A 26,079-nucleotide genomic window follows, 5' to 3' on the forward strand; every position below is an offset into this window, starting at 1 on the left:
CATGACCCCACCACCACGTAAACCGTTTGGGGCACCAATTCCAGTTCCCCGTCGAGATGATGATGCAAGTGCTTCTAATTATAGCCAGCCAATTTCGTACGCCTGCGCGATGTCCTGGCGAAAGGTTAACTTAAGGTGAAATGGCCACAGGTTGCTGCCCACGCACACACAGACGGCACACGTGCTTGCATGTACTTACATAAGATGGTGCTGCATATGTAATTGTGCTGAAATGAATGAAATAAAAACAGCTGTACGTTGTAACTAAAACTAAAATACTACGCTTTTTTAAACCACTTGCGAGGCTGTCCAATTATTTTGTTGGATATATATAATATGTTTACAAACATTTTTTACGTATTACTTATGTTTTCAATAAACTGACTTTTTGAATTTAACGGCTAGCCTACGAAATCCATGTGGCAACGTCGCTGGCTTTTACAAATCAATAGTGGCATCACGTGTTGGTATTTTTTTTTGGCACTGCACTTGGCTTTCCCAGCCACATGGCGACTGGCCGCACTGGCCGGCCAAAAATATCGACAGCAAAGCTCGCCAAACTATCGATAGTGTCGACGGCACGGCAACAACAATATGTCTGATGTTCGAAATCAACGCAAATATTGTTTATCCCCCAGTTAATATAATACAGACCGCACAATGACAACCGACGAGAGCATAATGGAGGAGATGCTGGGTGAGTCAAGCTGACATTCCGGCCACCGGTACATGCATAATAAAGCGCATTTTTCCGGCATATCGGCCAACGCAGAGAGAGCAACAAATCCGGCACATAAAATCGACGAACTGGCCGTGCAAATGTTCTGCATTGTGGTCAAAAGTAATGGCCAATTGGTTCACAAGGCGCAGGAGATGATTGTGGCCAAGGTGCGGTCCACAAATGTGACGGAAGCAACGCGAGCGATTTCGGTAAATGAATACATTTGCACTTTTCACCCCATTTACTCACAGATACCCCCTACCGCAACCACTTAACGGTAAAGGGATAAACCGCACACACGCACGCACGCACACACGCACACACACACACACCGCTGCACTGTGGGCCGTAAACTTAGCAAAAAGTGCACAAATACGAACAAACGCAAATACACACACACGCACTTTTGTGGCTGCCCTCGAATTAGCAACAATTTTGTTATCAATTGTATATGCCAACTGGCCAACTGGGCGCAAAAGCAGCTAAAACAACATACAACAATTAGCGGTATTTGCATTTTTGGCAGCCCTCAACTTTCAACATATAAATTAACTTGCATTATTGCCCTTTCTGCTTAATATTATTAGTTTTTCCCAAGCACTTGTCACCTTTCCTCCGCTTTCTTATCTTTGGTTTATCACAGACATTTCTTGCTTCATTCTGTCGTGTATAAATCAGACTCTGATTATCAAATGTTTTGACCAAACATAAAAACATATATAGTTACTATTCTTCATCAAATTCAATTCAAATTATATAAACAACGATAAATGCCATTGAATTAAGCCATTTATCTGTTTCAGCTGCTGGAGGAATGCATGACGCAGTGCGGCGACGATTTCCAGGACGAGGCGTCCAAATTCCGCTTCCTCAACGAACTGATACGCCTGGTGTCGAAGAAGTACAAGGGCGCCGAGACGCCGCACGAGGTGAAGCAGCGGATCATGGAGTGCCTCCTCCTGTGGACCACGGAGTTTCCGCAGCGCCAGAAGATTCGCGATGCCTACGATATGCTGCGCAAGGAGGGGGACATCGAGCACGGCACCACCGAGGCGGCGGTGGCCGAAAGGGAGAGTGTCCTGAGCACCATTGAGGAGGCCATGTTCGCCAAGCTGATCAACAGCAATAATCTCGAGAACTTCAAGCGGGCCAATCTGCTGCTGCAGTATCGGATGGCGCAGAAAGCGCGTCGTAACGATCTGCTGGCCCAGCACCGTCTGGTTCTTTGCGAGGTGCAGGAGACGATGAAGCTGCTCAACCAGATGCTGGACACCTACGATCCCTCCAATCAGGACGTCAACGAAACGCTGCACGAGCTGTACAAGAGCTGCAAGAAGCACAAGCCCATCTTTCAGCATCTGCCGCAGCTGCTGGACGACTCCGATACGCAACTCGTTGGTGGGTGTGGTCTCTCTTAACTGATTCACCATTGAGCTCTTTATATAAATCTTGCGTCTCCATTCGCAGCCGACACTCTGGACGCCAATGGCGCTCTACTGGCCACCATGCAGCGCTACAAGCATCTGGTGCCATCGCCCACAAAGAGCACCGCTCCTGCCGTGCCCACGAGTGCTCTAACATCCGCTAGTTCTGCGAAGGCCACGTCCAGCACGACCACGGCGACCAGCACTAGCTCCAACAACGCGCAGTTGCTGAACGAACTGCTTGGGGATTTGCTGATCAGTGGAAGCAACGAAGCTGCCACTTCAGACACCACAAGCCAACCAAATACCGCCAGCAGTAGTTGCAATGCCGCGTCTGCCGGGGCGAATCCGTTGGCCGATTTAAGTGACATCTTCAGCAGCGCTCTGGCCGAAAGCGAAGCGAAGCAGAACCAGAACCAGCGATTCCAGAATGCCACCACTCTGCTGGAGCCGCAGGTCATTAGTCAGGGCACCACAACCGAGGGTTTGGCCAATGGCAACGAAGCCAGCGCTAGCAAAGTGCCGGAAACAATCAGAAAGATGCCGCAAATCGATATGCTCAGCGAGGAGCTATTCCAGCAGATCCTACCCACCCAGGATCGGATGCCCAGCTTTAAACGGGATCCCGAGAAGATCACGCTGAACGACTTGGCCCGCGAACGAATGCATGTGAAGACGCCAGAGGAGCAACCGACTGCTAATGATCCAGCTTCTGCTTCTGCTTCTGCTTTCGCTCCTGCTGATGCCATAGACGATGTTCCTTTACTCAGCGATGATGTGGAAAAGAAAGATGAAGCCGTGGTGGCTCCAGTTTCTCCGCCGGCCAAGCCGCTAAGCGAGATCAACGTGGAATTGGACAACATACAGGCCACCGGGGAGCAGCGCATCGTACTCGACGATGACGACATGCAGCTCAGTCTGAACTTCACCAGCGATCGGCCCGGCCATCGTGTGTCGGTGATTGTGATATCGGCTCAGAACAAGAGTCGCCAGCCAGTGCACGGCTTTCAGTTTGAGGCCAGCGTGAAGAAGGTGAGCGAGTCAGCTGGCGAAGACTACTGCGCTCGAAAGGACAAGACTAACAAGCTTTCATTTTATTCTGCAGCCCTGCAAGGTGCGCCTGCTGCCGCCGACGGACAGCCAGATGCCGCCCCACAAGCCCTTCCGCCCGGCCACGCCCATCAACCAGGTGATGCTCCTCCTGAATCCCACAGGCAAGGCCGTGGACGTCACCTGCATTGTGGGCTACAAGCTGGGCGACGATCCGGATCCCATCAAGGAGTCAATTGTGGCCAAATGCATCGATTATGTGGACTAGATATCCCGGCACCCAGCTTCTCGCCCTCCCGTCCATTGAAAGCCCATCAGAAACATGAATGGAGAGACAAACCAAATAAAAGACAGTCAATTTTCCACATATATGTTGTGCAGCTATCTAAAAGACCTATTTGAAAGATACATTTGGTTTTTTTTTTTCAATTTCTGTATTGTATGTATATTTACGCTCGTAAGATTTTTATTCAAATTACATTTTGCATACAAACGATATAGTCGTAATATAATTATGTATCAAAGGTTTATAAATTATGAAAAAGTCGCTACAAAAGCCAAGCGCTCATTTTCAGAGGTATTCTCATTACTCTGTTGAATTGTGGATGTTGTTTTGTTTGATGCTTCAGTTCTGGTTGCTGTGTTGCCTATGTGGTGCAGGAGTAGTAGGGTCATCGCTACTATCCCTACTTGCTATTGCCCTCAAAAAATGCCAAATTATTTGTTCCTTGCGGATTGTCTCGCTGGGTTGGCGGTTTGTGGGTATGATCGGTCTCCATTGTTCGTTGTACATCTGAGATATATGCTGATTTTACTGCATATTGCTATCTGAATGAATATAGGAAAAGTGAATTTTCGAGCGCTGGTGGCAGCTATGCGAATTTGTATGTTTTAAATTTTAAGACTATGAATTACATTTTCATATATCTAAGTGGATATGCAAACTGAACCAAAACGTTGACCTTAATGACGAGTAGCAACTAGAACCCCGATGCTTAATGAACATTGAGATTGGGGGCTAATCATTTTAGTATTTAAATGCCAATAGTTTTGTGTGGACCCAGCTTCTTAGAGCTAACTATTAGAACTTAGGTAGATCAATCATTTCGCAGCAGGAAATCCACATGAAAATCCGACAAAACGCCGCCCGCCTGGAGACAATCAACTTAGCAGGAAACTGTCGATGGTGACGCGTTGGTCACAAAGCTTACAAGTTGCCTAGATTCTAGCGTCTAGCTACTACTACTACTATTTGCCCACGATCTCGTCCTTGAAGGACAGGGCAGTGATGGCCTTGGTGTGACCGGTATAGTCCCTGATGGAACTCTTCGTTTGCAGCTTCCACAGCCGTGCAATGCCGTCGGATGAGGCGGTGAACAGCCACTTGGAATCAGCGCTAAAGGCGGCATCCCACACCCAATAGTTCTCGATGGACAGCTCACGCCATTTGCTGAAGTCGTCCGTCTTCCAAATGCCCACAGTGCCATCGCCAGAGGTCGTTAACAGGAGCCTGGAATCCGGACTGAATTTGCAGCGCAGTATGTAGCGAGTGTGCGCCAGAATTTTCTTGGTCGGCCGCAGCGTGCTCATCTTCTGATCCTGACTGGTCAGCGACCAGATGTAGCAGTTGCCCTTGTTGTTGGCCGCCGCCAAGTATCTGCCATCCGGCGAGATGGCCACATCCTGAATGGATGCATCCACCTCAGGCACGATGCGTTCGTGTCGCTCGGACTTGACGTCCCACAGAAAGACGCTGCCATTCTGTGAGCCCATGGCGATCTCCACCTGATTCGGATGCAGACAGGCGGCATTCACAGGCGCCTCACAGTCAAAGACCCTGGAGCAGTGGGGCGGTGCGGCGATCATGTCCCAGATCCTAACATGGTGATCCTCGCCGGCGGTGAACATCCAGTTGCCGTTCTCCTGGAAGCCCAGTCGCGTCACATTCTTCTGCACCCCATCGAAATTTATCACCGGTGCGGTGCAGTTGGACTCCAGGTCGTACAGCCGGATGCACTGGTATCCGCATGCCGCCAGACGCGTCTTATCAGGCGTTCTGTCCAGCGCATTCACTTGCTGCAAGATAAGTTATGTTAGTTAACCGGAACATGCACGAATCGGAGTCATCCTACCGAGGTCTCCACGAATCGCATCGTCTTTATGCAGTTGCCCGTGTGCGCTTGCCACACCTTTATGGTGTGGTCATAGCCACCGGTGGCCAGGATCAGCTGTTGTTGGTCCCCCATCCTGTGATTACGGATTAATTGACAATTTTCGCTTTTTTCTCCGCCAATGTTTTCATTTGGCCGAACCTATCGGTTCATTGGTTCTCGATGGCCGGCTATCGCGTGTATCGATAAGTTGCGCGGTGTTGGTAAGCGCGAAAATATTATTATTGGAACGAAACCGAAAAACATTTTTTAAAAAGCTTTCCCATCAGTCCCAAATGTACATAATAATAATTTTATTATTATATCACGGAGATATCTACTATACATAATCTTTCTATTGATTATCCAACTCGCGGGAATAAGCAGAAATTGAGACCGCAAAATACCGAATGCTTCGGATATTGGAAAAAAATGTTTATTGTTTGAATAACTTAGCAACTGGGACTAGTCCGCGACCAGCGTAACGTACAAGGATTGGGGTTGAGTCGAGTGAGCGATGGTGGCCATCTACTGCTGGGCGGCGGGAGCAGTTTCCGCTGCCGTGCGGTTGGCATCCTCCGGTTTCATGGCGGGGAACAGCAGAACCTCCTAAAAAACAAATAAAGCCAATGATGAGCATTGATTTCAATAACTTAATGCCAAGCCGCAGACCCACCTTGATGTTGTTCGAGTCCGTGAGGAACATGGCCAGGCGATCGATGCCCATGCCGAAACCACCAGTGGGCGGCAGTCCGTACTCCAGGGACGTGCAGAAGTTCTCATCGACCAGCTGGGCCTCGTCATCGCCAGCCGCCTTATCGCTGGCCTGCTGCTCGAAACGTTCGCGCTGCACAACCGGATCGTTCAACTCGGTGTAGGCGTTGCAGATCTCCTTCTTGGCCACGAACAGCTCGAAACGCTCCGTGAGGCCGGGAATACTGCGATGGTATTTGGCCAGCGGCGACATGATCTGTGGATGCTCGCAGATGAACGTGGGATTCACGCAAAACTCCTCGATGAACTCGCCGACAAGCTTGTCCAGCAAGCGGGCGGTGGTGCGCGGAGCGGGGCACTCGACCTGGTGCTTGGCGCACAGCTGGGACAGGAATTGATTCGTCTCCGGCGAATTGAAGGTATCGGCCGCCGGGAATTTCACCTGCAGCTTCTCCTCCAGCGTTTTGATCATGGATACGCGCTTGAAGGGCGGCGTGAAGTCCAGTTCTTGTTCAGGCCCCTCTGGACCCTCCGGATGATAGATGATCTTGTAGGAGCCACGGATCGCCTTCACCATGCCCGAGACCAACTGCTCAGTGATGTCCATAATGTCGGCGTAGTCGGCATACGCCATGTAGAACTCGCACGTGGTGAATTCGGGATTGTGGGTGAGGTCGATGCCCTCGTTACGGAACTGCCGTCCGATCTCGTACACGCGATCGAGTCCACCTACCACCAGCATCTTGTGGTACAGCTCCGGTGCAATGCGCATGAACAGGTCCATCTTCAGGTCATTGTGATGCGTAACGAAGGGCTTGGCAGTGGCTCCACCGGCGATCATGTTCATCATGGGCGTTTCGATCTCCAGGAAACCCAGACGGTCCAGGAACTGTCTCACGTACGAGATGATCTGCGGAAACGGGGAGTAGCAAGTGATTCAGCCTCAACTGTTGAAATCAACATTTCATACCTTGGCACGGATCTGGAAGTTCTCTCGCACTTTGTTGTTGAGAATGAGATCGAGGTAGCGCTGGCGATAGCGCGTCTCCTTGTCCTTCAAGCCGAAATGCAGATGTGGCAGCATGTGTAGACACGGCGACAGCAGCTTGATCTCGCTGGGCATCACGGACAGTTCACCCTTCTTGGTCTTGCCGGGTTGTCCGACCACGCCGATGATGTCGCCACGTCGCAGCTTGGCGGTATCGGTCACGAAATCCGCCTCCGACTTGTAAGACTTGGCGCTGGCCATCACCTGAACCTTGACGCCCTCGCCGCGCAGATCGTAGAAGATGAGCTTGGCGCCCGACTCCCGAATGGCATGCACACGCCCAGCCACACTCAGTTTCACATTCTCCAGGGTCTCGCCCTCCTTCAGGCTATGCTCGTACTTTGCAATGAAGTCCTCCAGCGAGCTGCTCACATGGAACTTGTGTGGATACGGATCCGTTGCGGGCGAACGCTTTAGCTCTTGGACGGCAGCGGAGCGCAACTTAAAGTACTCATTGGGGGAGATATCCTCCTCTTCGGCGGCGCTGCTCTTCTTCTGGCCAGCAGCTCCTTCCGCCGGTGCAGCGGCCGCCTTTTCGGCCTTCTCCTTGGCCTTTTGCTCGGCCTTCAGGCGACGCTTTAGCTCACTGTGAATGAAGGGGAACAGTTGGGAATTAGCAGGCAATGGAGGTTCTACCACAAGGCTGTTATAACCACGGATTATGTATGTATAATACATGTATCCATGCAGTTGTGACAGCCTGGCCAACGGTGCGTATGAGTAACCCACAGTTTGGTTTGCTTGCTTGGCTGCAAAAGCGAAGCGCTCACGTGGAAACCGGCGGCCAGTGGCCGCATTCCGCCGGATTTGCATCTGGGCCAGGCCCCCCGCACGGTTCTTAGGGCGCAGCGGGCGAACATTGTTATTTTAGGCAGCGTATTTCATCAGCGAGCGACACACATGCAACATAAATAATGCGAACTGGAACGTTGCCGCTTCGCCCTAACCTCAAATGGGCAGCTACGTTGGCCGGATTGAATGTTTGCGGGCAATGGTTACGCTTTGGAACCGGGTGCACTTACTTCTTGGACAGTTCTCCACTTGCAGCGGCCATGCTGACGCGGTTACGTTGTTCGCTGGTTAATTCGGGGCTCTCAAAAGCGGCGGAAGCCCAAACGAAATGCGAATGCAAAAGCGCCACAAAAGTAAAAAAAAAGTACACGACCAGCCCTGCCAGACGCGCCCAAATCGTTGCATTCGCTTTGCCGCACAGGGTGGCCACTCTGGCGCGTGGGCATTGTTACGACATTGCCTTCTGGTCACACTGCACTAGCCCCGAAATATTTTATTTAGCTTTTGCAATCCTTAAATTAACAATTGATCAACTAAGCCCAGCGCCACGGCCTAGCGGGCAGTGAGCACAGCACAGCACGGCCCAGATCTGGACTCATGGCTGGAGGACGCGAAATGCTCCGGTCGGCAGGCAGCAAACATCAGAACGCCAAAGTAGAGCAATTGCAGCTGTAACTGTAACTGTTAACCCTGGACTGGGCGCGGGGGCTGGGTGGCAGTGGTGGTAGTGGACCAGGAAGAGGAAGAGCAAGAGTGCTGGGGAAGAGGAAGAGCACATCTTGAGAACCGGAGGCAAACGAAATGGAGCCACCAGCTGCACCGGTACCCCTACAGCCACTGGCAGCATCTTCCGCATGCCTGGCGGACAGGAATCCAGTGGATCCCATTGCAGTCAGGCTGCAGCAGGAGGAGCAGGAAGAGGAAGATGACGAGGAGGAGGAGGACGATGATGATCCGAAAGAGGAGGAAGCCTTCTATGAGGCGCGCAACGGCAACGAAAGTGACGAAATGGAACAGGCCTTCCAGAGTGCCCTCACCCTGACCAACGATGTCCAGGTGAGTGTCAGCGAAGTGGAGGTACAGGAACCGCCCTTGGCATTTGAAAATCAGGACGCGGCAAAGGAGGTGGAGCAGCAGCAGCAGCAGGAGCTGGGGGCCTGCGCACTGGCCCAGTCCAGTGAAGCATGTGAGTAATTTGAGACCACCGAGCGAGTACATCCACTTATCCACTTGCTCCTCTTACAGCTGCGAAAGAGGAAAAGCCAGCAGGCTCAAAGGAGCCGAGGGAACCCCGCCATCAGACCCTGCTTTCCACCAAATCCTGCGAGACACCAGCCAACAATGCCACGCTCTCACCGACCAACTCCTACAATGGCAGCATTGGCAGTGATGGCGGCAGCAGTGTGGGCGGTGGCGCGCGTCGCAAGTCCTGGACACTGTCGCCCCAAAGCGGTGGTTCCACGCCCCTGAGCGGAGCCAAGAAGAAGACCAAGGCGGGTGCAACGACCACAACGCTGTCCAATGCTAATGGAGACGGTTTTAATCTGTGGGTGGCACGCGAATGTTTTGAAACAGTGCCCGCCGAAATGGTGGATACTCTGAGCATGGCCGAAGTGGACGAGGAGGTGGATGAGGAGGAGGACGAGGAGGCGGCTGCCGTGGAAAGTCTTCTGGGAGCCGCTGCGGCCCTCCAGGCCAGTGCCCATGTGCAGCGCCGTCAGCAGCAACAGAAGCAACAGCATCATCATCAGCATCTTCGACAGCCCTCGCCACCACAGCATCGTCCGCTGGAACGCTCTTGGCCGCCGCGTGCTGTTGGTCGGGATCTGAAGCTTCAGGGCGATGTCTTTCAGTTCGACATCCTGGACACAGATGAGCGACTGGCCGAGGAAATTGCCCAGGGCAGTGGAAGCTCGAATAATTCACCCCTGGCCACGCCGCCTGTGCGATTTAAGCCGCTGCTGAAGAAGAAGATTGGACCCGATAGCTACATCAACACGATTAGCACACAAAAGGTGCCGGTCCACCAGAGCTATGAGTTCCCCACCTTTCCGAGTTCCTCGGCAGTTGGATCCTCGTCTTCGTCGCCAAATAGTCTGCAATTTCCTTATCTGCGCCAGCACCGTCCGCTCACTCGTGCCCTTTCCAATGGCAAGGCAAGTTCATCGGAGGAGCAAGCCTCCCCACGCCTTCTGCTCTCACCAAAACGTCCGAGAAGTCCTCCTTCAGGCTGTTCCACGCGCAGTGCCTCTCCCTTGGATCTCAGCCTGAGTCCCGAGCAGCACTCGCCCACCAGAGGCAGAGGAGTGGGTGGAGCTCTGCAGGATGTGGTGCCGCCTGGTACTCCAACATTTCATGGTCAGCGACCGCAGCAACGGTTGCTCAAACGTGTTGGCGGTGGTGCCGGAGCTGGTACTACGGCCGGGGCAACCGGATCGCCATTGGTATGTCCACCAACGCCTACTCACCATGCCCGGCGGCATGCCCGCCTTCAAGCCGTCACTGCCAACTCCAGCCTCGCCAGCGGAGGAGCGATCCCAACGGATCCTCCAGCCGTTTCTAGTCAATTGGATTACATATACCTGCAAGATGCTGGCCAAGAGCAGGGAGGTCAGGAGCAGCCAGACGAAGTAGTGCACATCAGCAGCACCCGCCTGCCCTCCATTCCAGAACGCAGTGCAGCCGCAGCAGCGGCGGCGGCGGCAGCAGCAGCTGGAGCAGCTCTCATGGAACCAGGATCGGGTACGGTATCCGGGTCCAGTGGAGCAGGAGCCGCGGGAGAGCCACCATTGCCACCCGCATGGGAGGCGCGAATGGACAGCCACGGACGCATCTTTTACATCGATCACACAACGCGGACAACCTCCTGGCAACGACCAGGAGCGGCGCCAAGTGGAGGACCAGCTGGCAGAGAGCAACACCATCGCCAGCAGCTGGATAGGCGGTATCAAAGCATCCGGCGCACCATTACCAATGAGAGCAGAGCTGCGCAGCTTTACAATCTGCCAACCTCTGCCAATAGTAATGCCAATTCCAGTGCTCCAGCCGCTCCTCCTCCCGCCACGGCTATACATCCCGCCATCCTCATGCTCTGCCGCCCGGATTTCTACTCCCTGCTGCACACCAACGAAGCTGCACTGGCCATTTATAACCGCAATGCCGCACTGAAGCACATGGTCATGCGCATTCGACGGGATCCACAGTGCTTCCAGCGCTATCAGTACAACAAGGATCTGGTGGCGCTGGTTAACACATTCGCCCAGATGAGCAGGGAACTGCCCTCGTGCTGGGAGACCAAGCTGGATCAATCGGGCAAGCAGTTCTTCATTGATCACCAGCACCGTCGCACCTCGTTCATGGATCCTCGTCTGCCCGTGGAGTGTCCACGCGTGGTGCGTCACCGCCAGCAGCATCCGCAGCAGCAGCAACAGTCAGGTGTGGGCTACTACTACCCGGATCTGGTGGATGGCAACTGTCTGTCCGCCACCAGTGGGCATATTAACGCCAGTCCGGCGTCCTCGGTGTCCGGTGTGCCGCCTTTGCCGCCGCCCAGACCCTCATCCTCGTCCTCCTCCTCCAGAAGTAGCCATGGACATGGTCACAACTGCACCACAACGGCAGCCATCTCCTGTGCCCTCAACGCGGACCGTTCGGCGTATGGTGCCGCTGGAATGTCCGGAGCGGGAGCCACTGCAGCCGGGTACGAAGATGTGCCCATCGCCTACAACGAAAAGGTGCGTAGCTTCTACACAATCTGGCTTGATTTCCAACTGAATCCACATCAATGCTTCCAGGTCATTGCCTTCCTGCGCCAGCCGAACATCCTGGAGATCCTGCGAGAGCGCCAGGGCCAGCACACAATGTCCCGCCAGTTGCGTGAGAAAATCAATATCCTGCGGGTGGAGGGTGTTCCCGCTCTCGAGAGATTGGGCCATGACCTACAACTGACCATTTTGCTGAGGTGAGTGACCCGATTTCAAACAATATAGTTTGAGCATGTTACTTAACGCGAATACGGTCCGCACGATGTACATATATATCTGCAATAGCTATTTGGTGTGCGTAATGTGTCGGTAAAGTGTTATACTCGGATTGTTCCACCGGCCAGACAGGTGGAAAATCCTCGGAACTGGCGTGGTGCTAATGAACCCACTGCCATATAGTCCCGCTCAACTGACGCATCGGTGGCCGTCAGCCAATGGCTCCACCTGCACTTGACGAAGGTCCCACAGCCGGGCCAAATCCACCTGGCCTGAAATTGCATTGCTGCGTCATTTTCTTGGCTCGAATCAGTTGGTCTGCTGTGTTTTGGATTTGGTTTTAGTTTTGGATTTGGTTTTGGATTTGGCTTCGCCTTTGATTTGTTCGTAGCTGGTTCTGTTGGCTTCAATCGATTTTGGCGGCGGTCCTGCATGAGTGCGCCGCATATGAGTGCGGCTAGTGAGTTTAATTGTTTCTGAAAACCGTGTCGAAGGTCGCTGGCTAATTTTCCAAAGCGCACGGACTGGCCACCTACCCACGGCAAGGCTAGCACATTAACAAAGTCTTTGGCTTCTAATCGCATTGCTTATTGTCTAATTGGCCGTGTTTCTTCGAAACATAACACAGCAATACAACAAATAATAATCTCGAACATTTGCCACAAAAATTGAGGAACTGCAGACCGGCCAATTGCCCGGCATCCAAGCCGCATGCACATTGCGCTGACCTTAATCTTAATCCCAATCTCGGCGGCAGCTAAATGGAAATCGAAGTCGAGCGATTAAGTCGCCGCCTCTCAAGCCTCTCAAGCCTCCCAAACCCGCCGGCCACCAACAATTCTGATTCCCACTCAGATTGAGCCATTTAATTGCATTTCAATTAGCCAAATTGTCGCGCTTCATTGGCCCACTCCCACCCCGCACACTCGGAAAAGGAGTCGTGGGAGTTGTTTGGTATGGTTTCGGATTTGTGCGAGGGCAAATACTATGCACATCTGGTTCGTAAACTTCTGGTAATCATGTAAATGTAAAAGAATCCTGCGTGTTTTTCACACTGGATGCCATTTGAATGGTTTAATTGGTTCAATTATGAACCTTTCTGGAGATCGGGGTCACCAAACCCTAATTTGATGGTTAATTAATTCCCTACAATTAATCCAATGGAAAGAGGGAAGTTGTTTAATAGAACTTCAGGCACACATCAATATTAGTAGAGCAATTGGCACACACCATATAAACGTAGTGGAAAAATGTGACGTCGTGATTGAAATATGTTTCCATTTGAATAATTAGCTCAACACGTTGCTTAGAACGAAACTACCAAGTTAATTAGTCTGTTCATTTAAAGCATATTGTATGGCAAGGAGTGACACTTAACGATCTCGTTCGGGAAAGCATTTACACAACCTTTTGCAACCAATCGGATATCGGGGAAACACACATATGCATATGTACTATATAGTAACTTATGAATGCACTACTCCGCTTCCGAGTGGGCTGAGATCAGAATCCGCAGCCTCAGACAATCTGCACTTGGCCATTAGTCATCCAAGTGGATGCGATAGCGATGAGGTAACCCACGCCGCCCAGCCCCATCCCCTTTTTCCAGTTTTCCATGTTGTTGGGCAATAAATATGCCCACTAAAAGTCAGCAAATACACGCGTTTAGTTATCCGAAGATTTCGCCAGTTGGCTAAATGCCTTTGCCGGTGTTTTATAAATAGCTAAATGGCTTTTGAAAACTATAAACTCGTGTATATTTATTGAGCGATCTCTTGGGGGCAGCCACGCCTCCTTTTTTAGGTGGCAGGGCAACGCCCCAAAGTCTCAGCAGCAGCAGCTGCCCCATAAATTCCACACCCGCCCCACTAATCCGCTGATTCCCCTCGCCGGGCACACAATTTAACCCAATTCCAAATCAAGCATAATTTATTGCATATGTGTAGATATAGCAACTCCAATTCGAAATTTCGAGTCCCGTCGTCCGATCGTCTTTAGGGTTTCTTTTCTTCTTTTTCCAGCGGGGGTGTGGCAGTGTCGTCATCGTCATCATCGCCATCAGCTAGTTGTACTATCATTATTATTATCATTATTATCATCGTTGAACTTCGTCGCCGTCGTCGAGGCATTGACAAGTTTGCAGTTGGCCTTTTAGGTGCTCTTCCTAGGGGTACATCTAGTTTGGTCTCACAAAGGATTTCTCAACCTAGCTTTAGTCACCAAAAAAAAGCAGTTTAGTTAACTAAAATAGTTAATAGTGTGCCCAATTGAGTAGGTCAAGAACTGCTTCATCTTATATATGTAACTATTATTGTGCATATTATTGATATAAGAAGGGTATGGGCACAGTCATAAACTATTTGCAAGGCAGGAAGCTGGCGGTGGAGTTGGGTTAACTGCTGTTTGCCGTTTAAATTTGACCCGTAGAAGGGAACATTCGCTTTTTTCCCTCAGTTGTTTGTTGCTTGTTTACAGTTCATTGGGCTTTTGGGCGGCTGCGCATGCGTGCAGTTCGATTGGGACATGGGATCATCGAGGCATTGGAGCATTGGAGTATTGGGGCAGTCGAACATGGAAGCATTGGGGGGCAGGCAGTCATGGAGACAGTGGCCGGCGTCTGTTTGCGGTTTGTTGTGGCTGGCTTCCGTTTTGGGGCGTGCTAAATGCAGGGCGTGGCAGCAGTTCATTTGTATGTAGTTCTAGTTGGAAACGGAGTGTGGCGGTGGCAGTGGCAGTGGAAGTGGGAGTGGTTGTCGCGGTGGAGTGATGAGCGGGCAATTATAACCATGACCAACGCCACACACTCACCCATCCACATGCCATGGATTGCGCTGGGAATGGGTACGGGAATGGGTATGGGTATGGGTACTGCTGTGGGGATGGTGCTGTCGTCGATCGTTTGAAGTGCACTCCTCGTGGGGGTGACTCAATCGCAGTCCCAAACCCGAACCCGAACCCGAACCCGAATCCGAATCCGAATCCGAAATCGTAGTCATGCCGGCAACAGCTGACTGATGGCGGTACAGTGTAGCCGAGTTATTTGATTTTAGATCTATTCTAATATGATAATCAGCAGAAAGTTCCAAATACTTTGTTGATAAAACGTGCTTCTTATTTCCAAGTTCTTAAAATTAAAATCAAAATTAGAAATTGTCTTTTTTTTTAAGAAAAAAATTCTCTTTTTAGAAAGCAAGGAAATAGTCCGTAACGTACAGTAATAAGTAGTCCCTGTCCACTTCTGCACCCGATACCTGACCCCCATTCGCCACCAACGGCCACTGTGCCGCTTGGAGTTCGTCGGCGGATTCTGCTGGCTCTGCGGCGGCGTCGTTTGGAGCAGCGCTGCACCGCCTCGAACGTCGAAAACCAAAAAAAAAAACTAAACAGCAGAAAACAGTACTCCAACGGTACGAGGCGATACGAAAAGCCGATCGAATACAAAGCCAGCGAGTAATTAAATAATTTCCTTTGCCGCCTAAACTGAATCGAAACGGAATTCATATTTATCGGTTGTGCGGCTAGACAAACGCCAGCATTCTGCAGTCGTCGGTCATTGGAGCAGCAGCTATATGCCATTTGCCATTAGCTATTAGCTGTTAGTCATATGCCACATAAGAATCGGCCGAGAATATATCCGAAATCATCCTGTACGGAAGCTCTATTTATATACAACTTCATATTTGTGATATTGTTCGTTCCGTTCGTTTGGACGCCGCTGCCGCTTCAGCCGCTTCAGCCGCTTGTACCGCTTGTACCGCTTCTGTCGCCTCCGTTGCGACTTCGTTCCGTGTTCGTCGGATAGTGAGCCTCTATCACCAGAAGCATTTCAACAGCCGGAGCGTGAGCACACATTCTACCGTTTCTGCAGTGTGTGTGTTTCTTTTCTAACCGCTTGATAACCGATACAATCCGATACGCAACCGTTTCGCGCCTTTTTTTTTGCCGTATCCGTTAGCGGAATATCCTATCGACACGGAGTGATCTCAGTGATGGTTAACTATTTGGTGCTCAAGGCATTGGGCGCACAACAAAATGGGCTTTCTATCGAAGGCTGCCTACATCGTGTGGGCCGTGTAAGTATCGAACCAGTGCCGTCTAGTAAATCCCCTCGGCAAGGGCTAAGTTACCACCTTGCACGCGTGTAGTCATCGTTTTGGATGTGAAGTACCCTTCGATTAGCAAGCGATCGGTTTTGGGTACCTTCTTTTTTTCGGTTGAGTTTTAACAACACTGTAAGGAATCCCAAATGATGTTGTGATATGATGGGGAATGGGAGAAATAGATGGAACATTAACAGGATGAAGGACATCGTTAATAGACTTCCATCAAGACTTGTAGCAAGAAGAGCATCAATTAATTTATTTCATATATGTATATCTTTTTCTGGTTAAGCTCCCTCTGCACCATATTTCTTGTTTCACTTAAATGGTTCTTTGAAAAGAGCATTACCTAACTGAATTATGACCCAACTAAGTACTATCTGCTATTTCGCAAGATTCTACATCTTGTTTTTGAGTCATCCAAGAAGTGTTTGCTCATCTATTCCCACATGCACTTCCCACAAGAAACGCTCAAAATGCAGCGCATGCAAAACGAGATCACATCCTGTCCACCAGTTGCATCCGATTTTGTTTACCATTTCGCACCGCCGGCCGGGCACTTTTCTATCCGTGGCAAAGATCTCCGATTCCATTCGCCGGCTCCCATTCCATTCCCACGTTACAGCATTACGATCTGGATGGCACTCCGGTTGCCTTCGCTTGCAGGAATGCTGCGGAATGCCAAGTAAACAGTTCGCACAAATTATGAGTAACTTATGGTCGGGGTATGTGGGAACCCACTGGTGGTTCTATTATGACCAGTGTCCAATTGCAGAGGTCCATGTTATGGGTGAAGCAAAGTCTCAAGGATATGCGCTCGACTCAAGTGGTTTGTTTATATTAACCAATTACATTGTTCTTTGGGCACTTGGCTTATAGCTTATCTGGCATAGAATTTCACCAGCTTGCGCGGCTTGGTCAATCCCCAAGTGGGGGAGTGTGGTAATTTTAATTATTTTCGATTAGATTTCGAATGTCCCGCAGTTTGGAAAAATGTAACAATACTGACGTTGAAATGCTAGCGCTTTGGTCTGAAACTGAAAGCATGCAACCCCGAAAACTCAACCATAATCAGCCGAAAAAGGAAAAAACCCAAATGGGTTAAGGCTCCATTATCGCCAGCAGTCTTATCAGCTTATCGTGGTATCGGTGGCTCCCTTCCTTCTGCCCCCCAAATGCAGCAGATGGTGCAGTTTGGGTACGAAATGAGTTGGGACTCGAAATCAGTTGGCCGTTAGCTACAGTTCGACTGGGAATCGATTTACCAAAGTTTTCGTTTGTGATTTGAGTTATTTTCATTTTTATTTTTTCCCCTCCCTGTCGGTGTTTGGCTCTTTGTGGATTTAGTGTACTGCTAATTGAGAATCCATTTCGGATTTATAACCCATCAAATGGGTATCTTTTCCAAGTTCGTCTACACCCTCCACATGTGGGAGAAGTACGTGAGTCGCCACAGATTCTGGATTTGCTTTACTGGCTTTACTTAATAAAATTAATGTATTTGAAGTTTTTCTTATACCTACTGAGCCATCGACCAGCATAAAAGCACTTCCCCTTCGTATCATATTACATATGTATGTGCTCGCGGCAATTCCGAATATTTAGCGAATAATTTCTGAAGTTGTCGCCTGGCATAATGTGGGTGAATCGGGAGTGGTGTATTCATAAACTGGGGACTAAATATCCAAAGGGGAAGTCTGCTGGCTGATAATAGAATGGAAAGTGAAGTGGGAACTGTAGTGAAATATGATTGTATATAAATGGCATGAGCGATCTCTTTGGAGAGCTTCTTCCCGCATAAAGCGAATTATTTTCGCAGACGAGGGCGATTTGCAAGCGAATGCTACTTAATTTCAACTTATAACTGACTTATGTTTATGTCTTAGCTTATTTTGGGCAATGGTACAGCAAAAGATACTGAAAGAGAAAGAGTTATTCGCTAGATAGTGACTTTATCAAAGGCAATCCCTCAGCATTTCCGCACTTTTGTGGACTTTCTTTGGACGCCAAGTCATCGACCGGCCGTCCGCAGCGATTGCATCAAGTGTTTATATATTTTACTACGCACCAGCCACGCCCCCTAGACCACAACGCCCCCATACACATATACATATCCACCACACAGTGGCGAACATATTGGGTGATTCTTTGTTGGGGGAGAGAGTGGGTGTCACCACAATCGTTTGGTTCTGCGTCGAATTTTCAAATTATATTGGAATTTGCGTTAATTGCAGCTTCCTGTTGTTCCAATAATTTTGCCAGAATTTCAATCAATTTAAATGTAATTTGACACGGCATGGGTACAGTACGGCCCCATTAATTGATCCGTTTCCACTTCCATCTGCCGCAAAACTGCCAAAAAGTATTGCTAATGAGCCCAGAAATGGTGTGGCTTCAATTGGGGAATTAGTCACTTCCGAGCCGGTGATAATTGCAGCCAAAACTGCTGTCACTATCCGTTCGATCCCAGCCAATTTAAACCGATCCGATCCCCGAATCCGAATAAACATGAATATATATAAATATATAGCACCTAGTCGCAAGTGCGGTTGACCGCCATAATTTGCGTTATTAATTGGCCAATTTTCAATTTCAAGTTGAAGGTCGGCGGAGCAAAAGCAAAAGGCGCAACCAAATAGCAATTTAAATTATGGATTAACTACTTAGAATCGAAATAGTTAATATTCGATTGGTCTAAACGAACTAATAAACTGAAACAGAAAAAAATGGGAAGGAAAAGTGTGTTCTGGCTTTTGGGCGAAGGTCGCCTTTGACCTAATCGATTGCATTGATTGAAAATCGAGCGATTCTTCCGCCTGGCGGTGAGAAAACTTTGACGGTCTTTTGGGCGTGGCCATCCAGGGGCGGAAGAAAGAATCGCTCGCTCTTCAACAATGTATTCAAGTCGCATATTAATGCCCATGACAAATCACTTGCCCTGCTGACCTCTTCATCTTCTCATCTGTGGTCTGATTTCATCAGCGCTGAATTCAATGCAAATGGGTCGACACCAGAATCGAAATCTATATGTCGTCGAGTGACGTATCAGCCAGCCAGCTGCAATCGCACGATTTTCAGCCAGAACAAGTGTTTATAGATATGCATATGCGAAGTTTCAAATGTTGCCATCATTATAGAGATCAATTGGTTTTTGAATTTTAATTGCTTGTAATTTTATGGATTTTTTCATTGAGTTATTAAAAATTTGGCACGCCAATATCGAAAATTTAACCTTATTACTTTATTTTAATATATGTTTGCGCACTCAGGGAAATACACTTTTTTTTCGAATGATCTTAGAACTTCTCTCAGTTAGCCGATATGGTCAAGTGCCAAGTCCAAAGCGCATTTATCTCCTTAATCCGCCATCAACGCACATTCCATATGCCGATTGGCGTCCTTTCCGGGCTGTCGGATGTGGTTGTGCTCTGCCGCGTGGGCTGATCAATTGCCGGATTAGCCATGAGCCATCAATAGCACCGCCATTGGAGCCATTGGAGCGAAAGTGACGCCACCGATAGCGTAGTGTGCTTGCCGTAGATTTATGACCAATCCCCGAAGTTAATCGCTTTGTGCGACGAGTACAACTAATATGACTTTGGACTATCTTTCCCACAGCCTGTTCGAGCAGGAGATCATGAGCTATGTTCCTATTGAAGAGCGCAGTCCGCAGGGATCGCCGGTCCTGAGCTCCCGGATGCCACAGCGGGCGCCGCCTCCATTCCGCAGGGATTTCGAGGCCAAGCTGCGCAGTTTCTATCGCAAACTGGAGTCCAAGGGCTATGGGCAAGGACCCCACAAGCTTAAGTAAGAATCGCATTACAAACCCTTTACGCCTAAGCAATACTAATCTGCGTATTCATTCACATGAAGGCTACACATCCGTCGCAGCCATTTGCTGGAGGACGCCTTCCGTCGCATCATGTCCGCCAACAAGAAGGACCTGCAACGCGGCCGTCTCGCCGTGCTGTGGGATACGGAGGAGGGCCTGGACTACGGCGGACCCTCACGCGAGTTCTTCTTCCTGCTCTCCCGCGAGCTGTTCAATCCATACTACGGACTGTTCGAGTACTCCGCCAACGATACGTACACGGTGCAGGTGTCGCCGCTGTCGGCGTTCGTGGACAACTGCCACGATTGGTTCCGCTTTAGCGGACGAGTTCTGGGACTGGCACTGGTACATCAGTATCTACTGGACGCGTTCTTTACGCGACCCTTTTACAAGGCGCTGCTGCGCCTGCCCGTGGCCCTCAGTGACTTGGAGTCGCTGGACAATGAGTTCCATCAGTCGTTGCAGTGGATACGCGACAATGACATCGGCACGGGCGTGGATCTCGGCCTGACATTCTGCGTCACAGAGGAGCTGCTTGGCCGTGTGGTGGAGCGGGAATTGAAGCCGGGCGGCAAGAACATCATCGTCAACGAGAAGAACAAAAAGGAGTACTTGGAGCGCATGATTAAGTGGCGTTTGGAGCGCGGCGTTCAGGAGCAGACCGAGTCGCTGGTGCGCGGCTTTTACGAGGTGGTCGACTCGCGGCTCGTTTCCGTCTTCGATGCCCGGGAGTTGGAGCTGGTTATTGCCGGCACTGCGGAAATAGACACAAACGATTGGCGCCTGAACACAGAGTATCGTTCCGGCTACCACGATAATCATCAGGTGATCGTGTGGTTCTGGCAGGTCATCGAGCGCTTCAGCAACGAGCAGCGGCTGCGTCTCCTTCAGTTCGTGACTGGCACCTCGAGCATCCCGTACGAAGGCTTCTCGGCACTGCGCGGATCGACTGGCCCAAGGCGTTTCTGCATCGAGAAGTGGGGCAAGCCTAATGCACTGCCCCGGGCCCACACCTGCTTCAATCGGCTGGACCTGCCGCCCTATCCAACGCCCGAACTGCTGTACGAGAAGCTGCTGCTGGCCGTCGAGGAGACCAACACGTTCGGGATCGAGTAGGCACGTGATATTGCACCTCAGCCTCACTTTGTTGCACCCACACACACACACACAAACAAACAAACATAACCCGAAACGCTTTATTTCGATTTTAGAAGTTTTTATTACTTGCCTAAGTCTAGAAATTCGCGAGCTTTGCAGAAATCCCAGGGATTTGTATGCCACTAACTGGAGTCTTTGAAAAATAACATTGAAGTCTTTGTAAAAGTTTTGTAGTTTTAAAGTTACATTCCACTTTTTGAAGTCTAAACAGGAGTTGAAACTATTATTTAGTTTCAGATGGTATTTCTTAAAAATAGAACTAGAATTAGGTAAACGAAACTTGAAACATAATTCGTAATTTTTAACGGAAAGTTAGTTACTACTTAAAATTTGTTAGATATTTTAAGGCGCCTTAATTCTATGCAAATCTACTGGGATTTCTGCAAGACTCAGGATTGTACTGTAGTTATTTATATACGTAGGTTACCCGTCCCCCCAAAAGAACAAAATTGAAAAGCAAAGAATAGCCTAGCCATAGACAGACTTGCTACTTTAGGCATGGCATCCCACTAGTTCGTAGACAATTTGCCTTCGCCTTCGTTTGCCGTTCGTTTGAATGGAAGTTACCTCAAGAGCAAAACGGCTTGCCAGCGCCGCCAGTCATTAGTCCTAAGATCTAAACGCCCCCGGATAACTTCTAAGCCTAAGTATCCTTCGCTTGACTCTGCCTGATTTACACTCGAAACGATGCCAACTGCCTCTAGAGAAATTTACGACGCGTAAACGCTGCTCCAGATCCAGTTAAGCAGTTCCCAAAGAAAGAGAGCAGAGCAACTCTACGCCAATACTTAACTAGCTTATAATGTTCTCTTAGCCTAAACTCGAATTCAAACTCAAATTTGAACACTCCCTAGATGTGTGCATTCCAAATAAGCGTATTGTGGATGTCAGTTATTATAACACATATATAACATATATGTATATTTACCCCCTCTCCTTTTACCCAAAAAGTATGTAAATTATTTTTGAATTTACAAACCCCTTAACAACCAACCCCCCGTGTAGGAGCTGTCATGTGCATCCTCGCCTGCCACTTGACCAAATCTCTGGTCAGGACAGGCTGCACATGGTAGCATCGATTGGGTTTATATATTTAAATCTTGGCTGGTGTTTTGCCAACGATTACGAATTGGTCCAGTGCGTTGCTTCGGCTTTATTGGTTCTTTCGGCGCATAAAATTAACGATAATACGAATTATATTTAACGAAAACATACAAAATTTCAAATGTAGCTAAATAATTGAATACCAAAAGCAAATGCAAAAACAAAAAACAAATTTTTATGATTAGTATTTATCGAAAGCGAGAACGAAACGAAAATATAACTAAATGGTGATTTGTTTACATGTATTTTTGGCATTAGTTAATACGGAAAGCAACGGAGATGGAGAGAGACAGAGCTAAAGGCAGTGAAAGAGACAGAGAAAGAAAGAAACGCTTTTTGAACTACTTATTGATAAATGAAGATTGTTTTAATGAACTATTAATGTGCGTGTATTTATGAACAAATTAACTATAATTATAAATAAATAAATGTGAGCCTTTTACTTCAAAAGCAAAAATTTTATCGCGACAATTATTTATAAAATGTGGATACATTTTTGACGGTTTTCTATCATAAGTTGGCTAAAAATGGTCATAAAGATGAAAGAAAAACAGTTTGTTACGGCTAATTAGCAATATTAACCATTCCTATCACTTTTTGACCGATTTAGGAAAATTAAATTTTTCGGTCAATTTTCGCATTTTTTGTAAGGGGTAACATCATCAAAATTTGCAAAAAATTGCAAAAAATTAGCGTTCCCATTTTTGAACGCAGTTCGATTGGGAATTTAATTACGAGCTCAACAAGGTGTAACATTCCATATTTAGACAATTATTTTTAAAGTTGTGGCCAAAAAACTGATTATTTTATGACCCAAATTCGAAAAATCGGATTTTGGGAAAAATGCTAATATTTTTGATGGGCATTTTAATCATAACTCGGCTAAAAATGATCATAAAGAAAAAAGAATAACAGTTTTGAGCAGCTAATTATCAATGCTAACGACCCCTATAACTTTTTGACGGATTTTGGGAAATTCATTTTTCGGTCAATTTTAGCATTTTTTGTAAGGGGTAACATCATCAAAATTTTCAAAAAATTGCAAAAAATTAGCGTTCCCATTTTTGAACGCAGTTCGATTGGGAATTTAATTGCGAGCTCAACAAGGTGTAACATTCCATATTTAGACAATTATTTTTGAAGTTGTGGCCAAAAAACTGATTATTTTATGACCCAAATTCGAAAAAACGGATTTTGGGAAAAATGCAAATATTTTTGATGGGCATTTTAATCGTAACTCGGCTAAAAATGATCATAAAGAAAAAAGAATAACAGTTTTGAGCAGCTAATTATCAATGCTAACGACCCCTATCACTTTTTGACGGATTTTGGGAAATTCATTTTTCGGTCAATTTTCGCATTTTTTGTAAGGGGTAACATCATCAAAATTTGCAAAAAATTAGCGTTCCCACTTTTGAACGCAGTTCGATTGGGAATTTAATTACGAGCTCAACAAGGTGTAACATTCCATATTTAGACAATTATTTTTGAAGTTGTGGCCAAAAAACTGATTATTTTATGACCCAAATTCGAAAAAACGGATTTTGGGGAAAATTCAAATATTTTTGATAGGCATTTTAATCATAACTCGGCTAAAAATGATCATAAAGAAAAAAGAATAACAGCTTTGAGCAGCTAATTATCAATGCTAACGACCCCTATCACTTTTTGACGGATTTTGGGAAATTCATTTTTCGATCAATTTTCGCATTTTTTGTAAGGGGTAACATCATCAAAATTTGCAAAAAATTAGCGTTCCCATTTTTGAACGCAGTTCGATTGGGAATTTAATTACGAGCTCAACGAGGTGTAACATTCCATATTTAGACAATTATTTTTGAAGTTGTGGCCAAAAAACTGATTATTTTATGACCCAAATTCGAAAAAACGGATTTTGACAAATATTTTTTAGCAGGTACCTGTTACTGATTATGCTCGCCTGGTAAAATAAATTTGGGATAAACATTTTCGTCTTAAAATACCAGAAGGTGACCGGCGATTAGTTGGTCCTGGAAAAAATGAGAATTGCCACAAACACCTCTAAATGAAACCAAAAGTATTACGTTTTCTATATATTTTATCCACAATTTTCATTTGTTACTTTTTATTAACTGCAAAATGCATTTCGCTTTTACATCAAGTTGTATTTTGGTTTCTCGGTTCGTTTAATGAAATGATAACACATACTATTATATGTCCTTAAATATTATGCGACCATTTCTCTAGGCTATAATTTCCATGTTTCGAGTGTGGATCGTGAATCGTGGACTGGTTTGCCGGACGCGGACGCGTCCTGCCGCGTGTATGTACAGTGGTATCCTGTGGTTTAGAGCAGGATTTGGGGCAGATTAGTGGATTGGTGGAGGCTAGAGTGGTCTTCCGGTTGGTTAGTGGTAGCTTATCCAAGTGAGTGCGACAAATGCGAGTATTCAATATGCGGGGAGTAGCTGCTAGTGGATAGATTTAGTCAATAGTTGGTTAAGGGTGGGCTGGATCGATCGATCGATCTATCTGGTGAATGGTTTTGTTTTTTCCATTTTTGATTTTTGGGTGCATGTTGTGCGCTGCAAAGCTTTCTGAAAGCAATTGTGTGACACATGCAACATTTTGCGTACTCATACTAAGTAATTTTTTTACACTTCGTTTGAACGGAAAACAAAGGCTTGTGACTCTAGCTAATTTTACATTACACTTGAAGAAATTTTGCTAATTTTCATACATGTGTTATTACATAGATATATATGTATGTATATATATATATTTATTTTGTTTTTGTTTTTAAATAAATTCTTTCCTTCACTCCGAGCCTGGAGACTACAAAAAATATTTATAGTTATCTTCGTGGCTTTATTTTGCGTCTTCCCAATTTGGTTTTGGATTATATGCAGTATGATCCGAGTGTCAAGCATTATAAAAATAGAGCATCCATCGATCTGATCTGGGAGGTGAGTAGTATTCATCATGCAATCTGGTAAGGTTTTTTGGTTTTTGTTTTTTGTTCTTTGTTTCTCTAGGAAAAGGCCTTTGAAAGAATTGAAAATGGTTCTGTTCTGTTCTGTGATTAAATATGATTGGAGCTGTGCGAGGAGAATCTGAGGCTTCTCCACTTTCGACTTGCATCTTTCATTCGGGTTTGATCACAGCTTTTACAATTCTAATGATATACGTGTGAGTGGTAGAGTGTGTATGGGTTGTGTGTTTTTGGAGCACAGTGCGGGCAACTTTTAAATTCGCACCAAAAATACTATATATACTATAAGGTATATATACATGCATACAAACATGATGAGACAAACAAAAAAAAAACGTATTTATCTTATTTTTGTTTGCAGATGTGTTGCAGTATATGCACTTAATTTTGTTATTTATGTAAATATTTATAATACTTTCGCAAAGATGCACGAAGAAAATGCATTCTGACCGACATTACATACACATAATTACACTTAAGAGTTCGTTTTTGTTTTCATATTCAGTTTACTTCTGTTCGAGAAAGCTGCCATTCTTGACTTGATTCATAATTTAATATAGATCTTTTTGTTATTTTAAAAAAGTAATACAAAATATGTTTGGTTTTCCTTCATTTATTTTCATTACGATTATTATTCCGTTTTTAGATTCGCTTGGCATATATGAAAAATGTAGGTAAGAAGGCATGTTAGATATATGTTTCTTATCCATCCTTTCTGTAATACTCGCCTTCTGCGCGTTCAACTATTTACGTTTAGTTGGTAAACTAATTTTTTTAGTAAAATTCACTACGACTCTCTGCACGATACACTTAATTACGCTCTATATATAAATATTCGTAAAGAATTAGAAAAAAAAAGAAGAAAAATGTAAAAACAAAACAAAAATTACACATTTAACAGCTTGGGGAGCGAAGAGAGCTTGGGGTGGGGGTTTTCGGGCATCAGATTCGGTCACATCTGGAGGAGATGCGGCCAGGAGGCTGGGCTGGTAAAGATTACTCTCTCTCTCTCTCATCCTTTTGGGCTATTTGTTG

At 47.1% G+C, this 26,079-nt stretch overlaps 4 protein-coding genes across 7 annotated transcripts; 2 read left to right on the forward strand and 2 right to left on the reverse strand.

Annotated features, from left to right (window-relative positions):
• Nucleotides 1-511: 511 nt before the first annotated feature.
• Nucleotides 512-3,746, forward strand: LOC6549780 (ADP-ribosylation factor-binding protein GGA2). Its single transcript, XM_001977275.3, has 5 exons — nucleotides 512-697; nucleotides 773-930; nucleotides 1,525-2,119; nucleotides 2,189-3,177; nucleotides 3,251-3,746. The coding sequence occupies exons 1-5, from the start codon at nucleotides 661-663 to the stop codon at nucleotides 3,461-3,463; spliced, it is 1,992 nt and encodes a 663-aa protein (XP_001977311.1). The 5' UTR covers nucleotides 512-660; the 3' UTR covers nucleotides 3,464-3,746.
• A 691-nt stretch (nucleotides 3,747-4,437) lies between these two features.
• LOC6549779 (protein LST8 homolog) lies at nucleotides 4,438-5,562 on the reverse strand. The gene is made up of 2 exons (XM_001977274.3): nucleotides 5,328-5,562; nucleotides 4,438-5,271 (listed from the first exon to the last, which is right to left on the reverse strand). The coding sequence occupies exons 1-2, from the start codon at nucleotides 5,439-5,441 to the stop codon at nucleotides 4,444-4,446; spliced, it is 942 nt and encodes a 313-aa protein (XP_001977310.1). The 5' UTR covers nucleotides 5,442-5,562; the 3' UTR covers nucleotides 4,438-4,443.
• Nucleotides 5,563-5,644: 82 nt separating this feature from the next.
• On the reverse strand, nucleotides 5,645-8,301 carry LOC6549778 (lysine--tRNA ligase). Of its 2 annotated transcripts, none has more exons than XM_015155584.2 (4): nucleotides 7,837-8,301; nucleotides 7,030-7,693; nucleotides 6,022-6,969; nucleotides 5,645-5,954 (listed from the first exon to the last, which is right to left on the reverse strand). In XM_015155584.2, exons 1-4 carry the CDS (start codon nucleotides 7,965-7,967, stop codon nucleotides 5,874-5,876), a joined length of 1,824 nt encoding a protein of 607 aa, XP_015011070.1. In that variant the 5' UTR covers nucleotides 7,968-8,301; the 3' UTR covers nucleotides 5,645-5,873. The 2 variants fall into 2 exon arrangements, with proteins under 2 accessions (XP_015011070.1, XP_001977309.1); XM_001977273.3 differs by having other exon boundaries at nucleotides 8,130-8,299.
• A 1-nt stretch (nucleotide 8,302) lies between these two features.
• Nucleotides 8,303-22,344, forward strand: LOC6549777 (E3 ubiquitin-protein ligase HECW2). Of its 3 annotated transcripts, XM_001977272.3 has the most exons (5): nucleotides 8,303-9,085; nucleotides 9,145-11,633; nucleotides 11,694-11,860; nucleotides 19,598-19,786; nucleotides 19,853-22,344. In XM_001977272.3, exons 1-5 carry the CDS (start codon nucleotides 8,701-8,703, stop codon nucleotides 20,925-20,927), a joined length of 4,305 nt encoding a protein of 1,434 aa, XP_001977308.2. In that variant the 5' UTR covers nucleotides 8,303-8,700; the 3' UTR covers nucleotides 20,928-22,344. The 3 variants fall into 3 exon arrangements, with proteins under 3 accessions (XP_001977308.2, XP_015010858.1, XP_015010859.1); XM_015155372.2 differs by lacking the exons at nucleotides 8,303-9,085; nucleotides 9,145-11,633; nucleotides 11,694-11,860 and adding an exon at nucleotides 15,595-15,952; XM_015155373.2 differs by lacking the exons at nucleotides 8,303-9,085; nucleotides 9,145-11,633; nucleotides 11,694-11,860 and adding an exon at nucleotides 17,191-17,417.
• The last annotated feature ends 3,735 nt before the right edge of the window (nucleotides 22,345-26,079 follow it).

Source organism: Drosophila erecta, unplaced genomic scaffold (genome assembly GCF_003286155.1).
Source record: "Drosophila erecta strain 14021-0224.00,06,07 unplaced genomic scaffold, DereRS2 tig00000152-arrow-arrow-pilon, whole genome shotgun sequence".
Lineage (NCBI taxonomy): Eukaryota > Metazoa > Arthropoda > Insecta > Diptera > Drosophilidae > Drosophila > Drosophila erecta.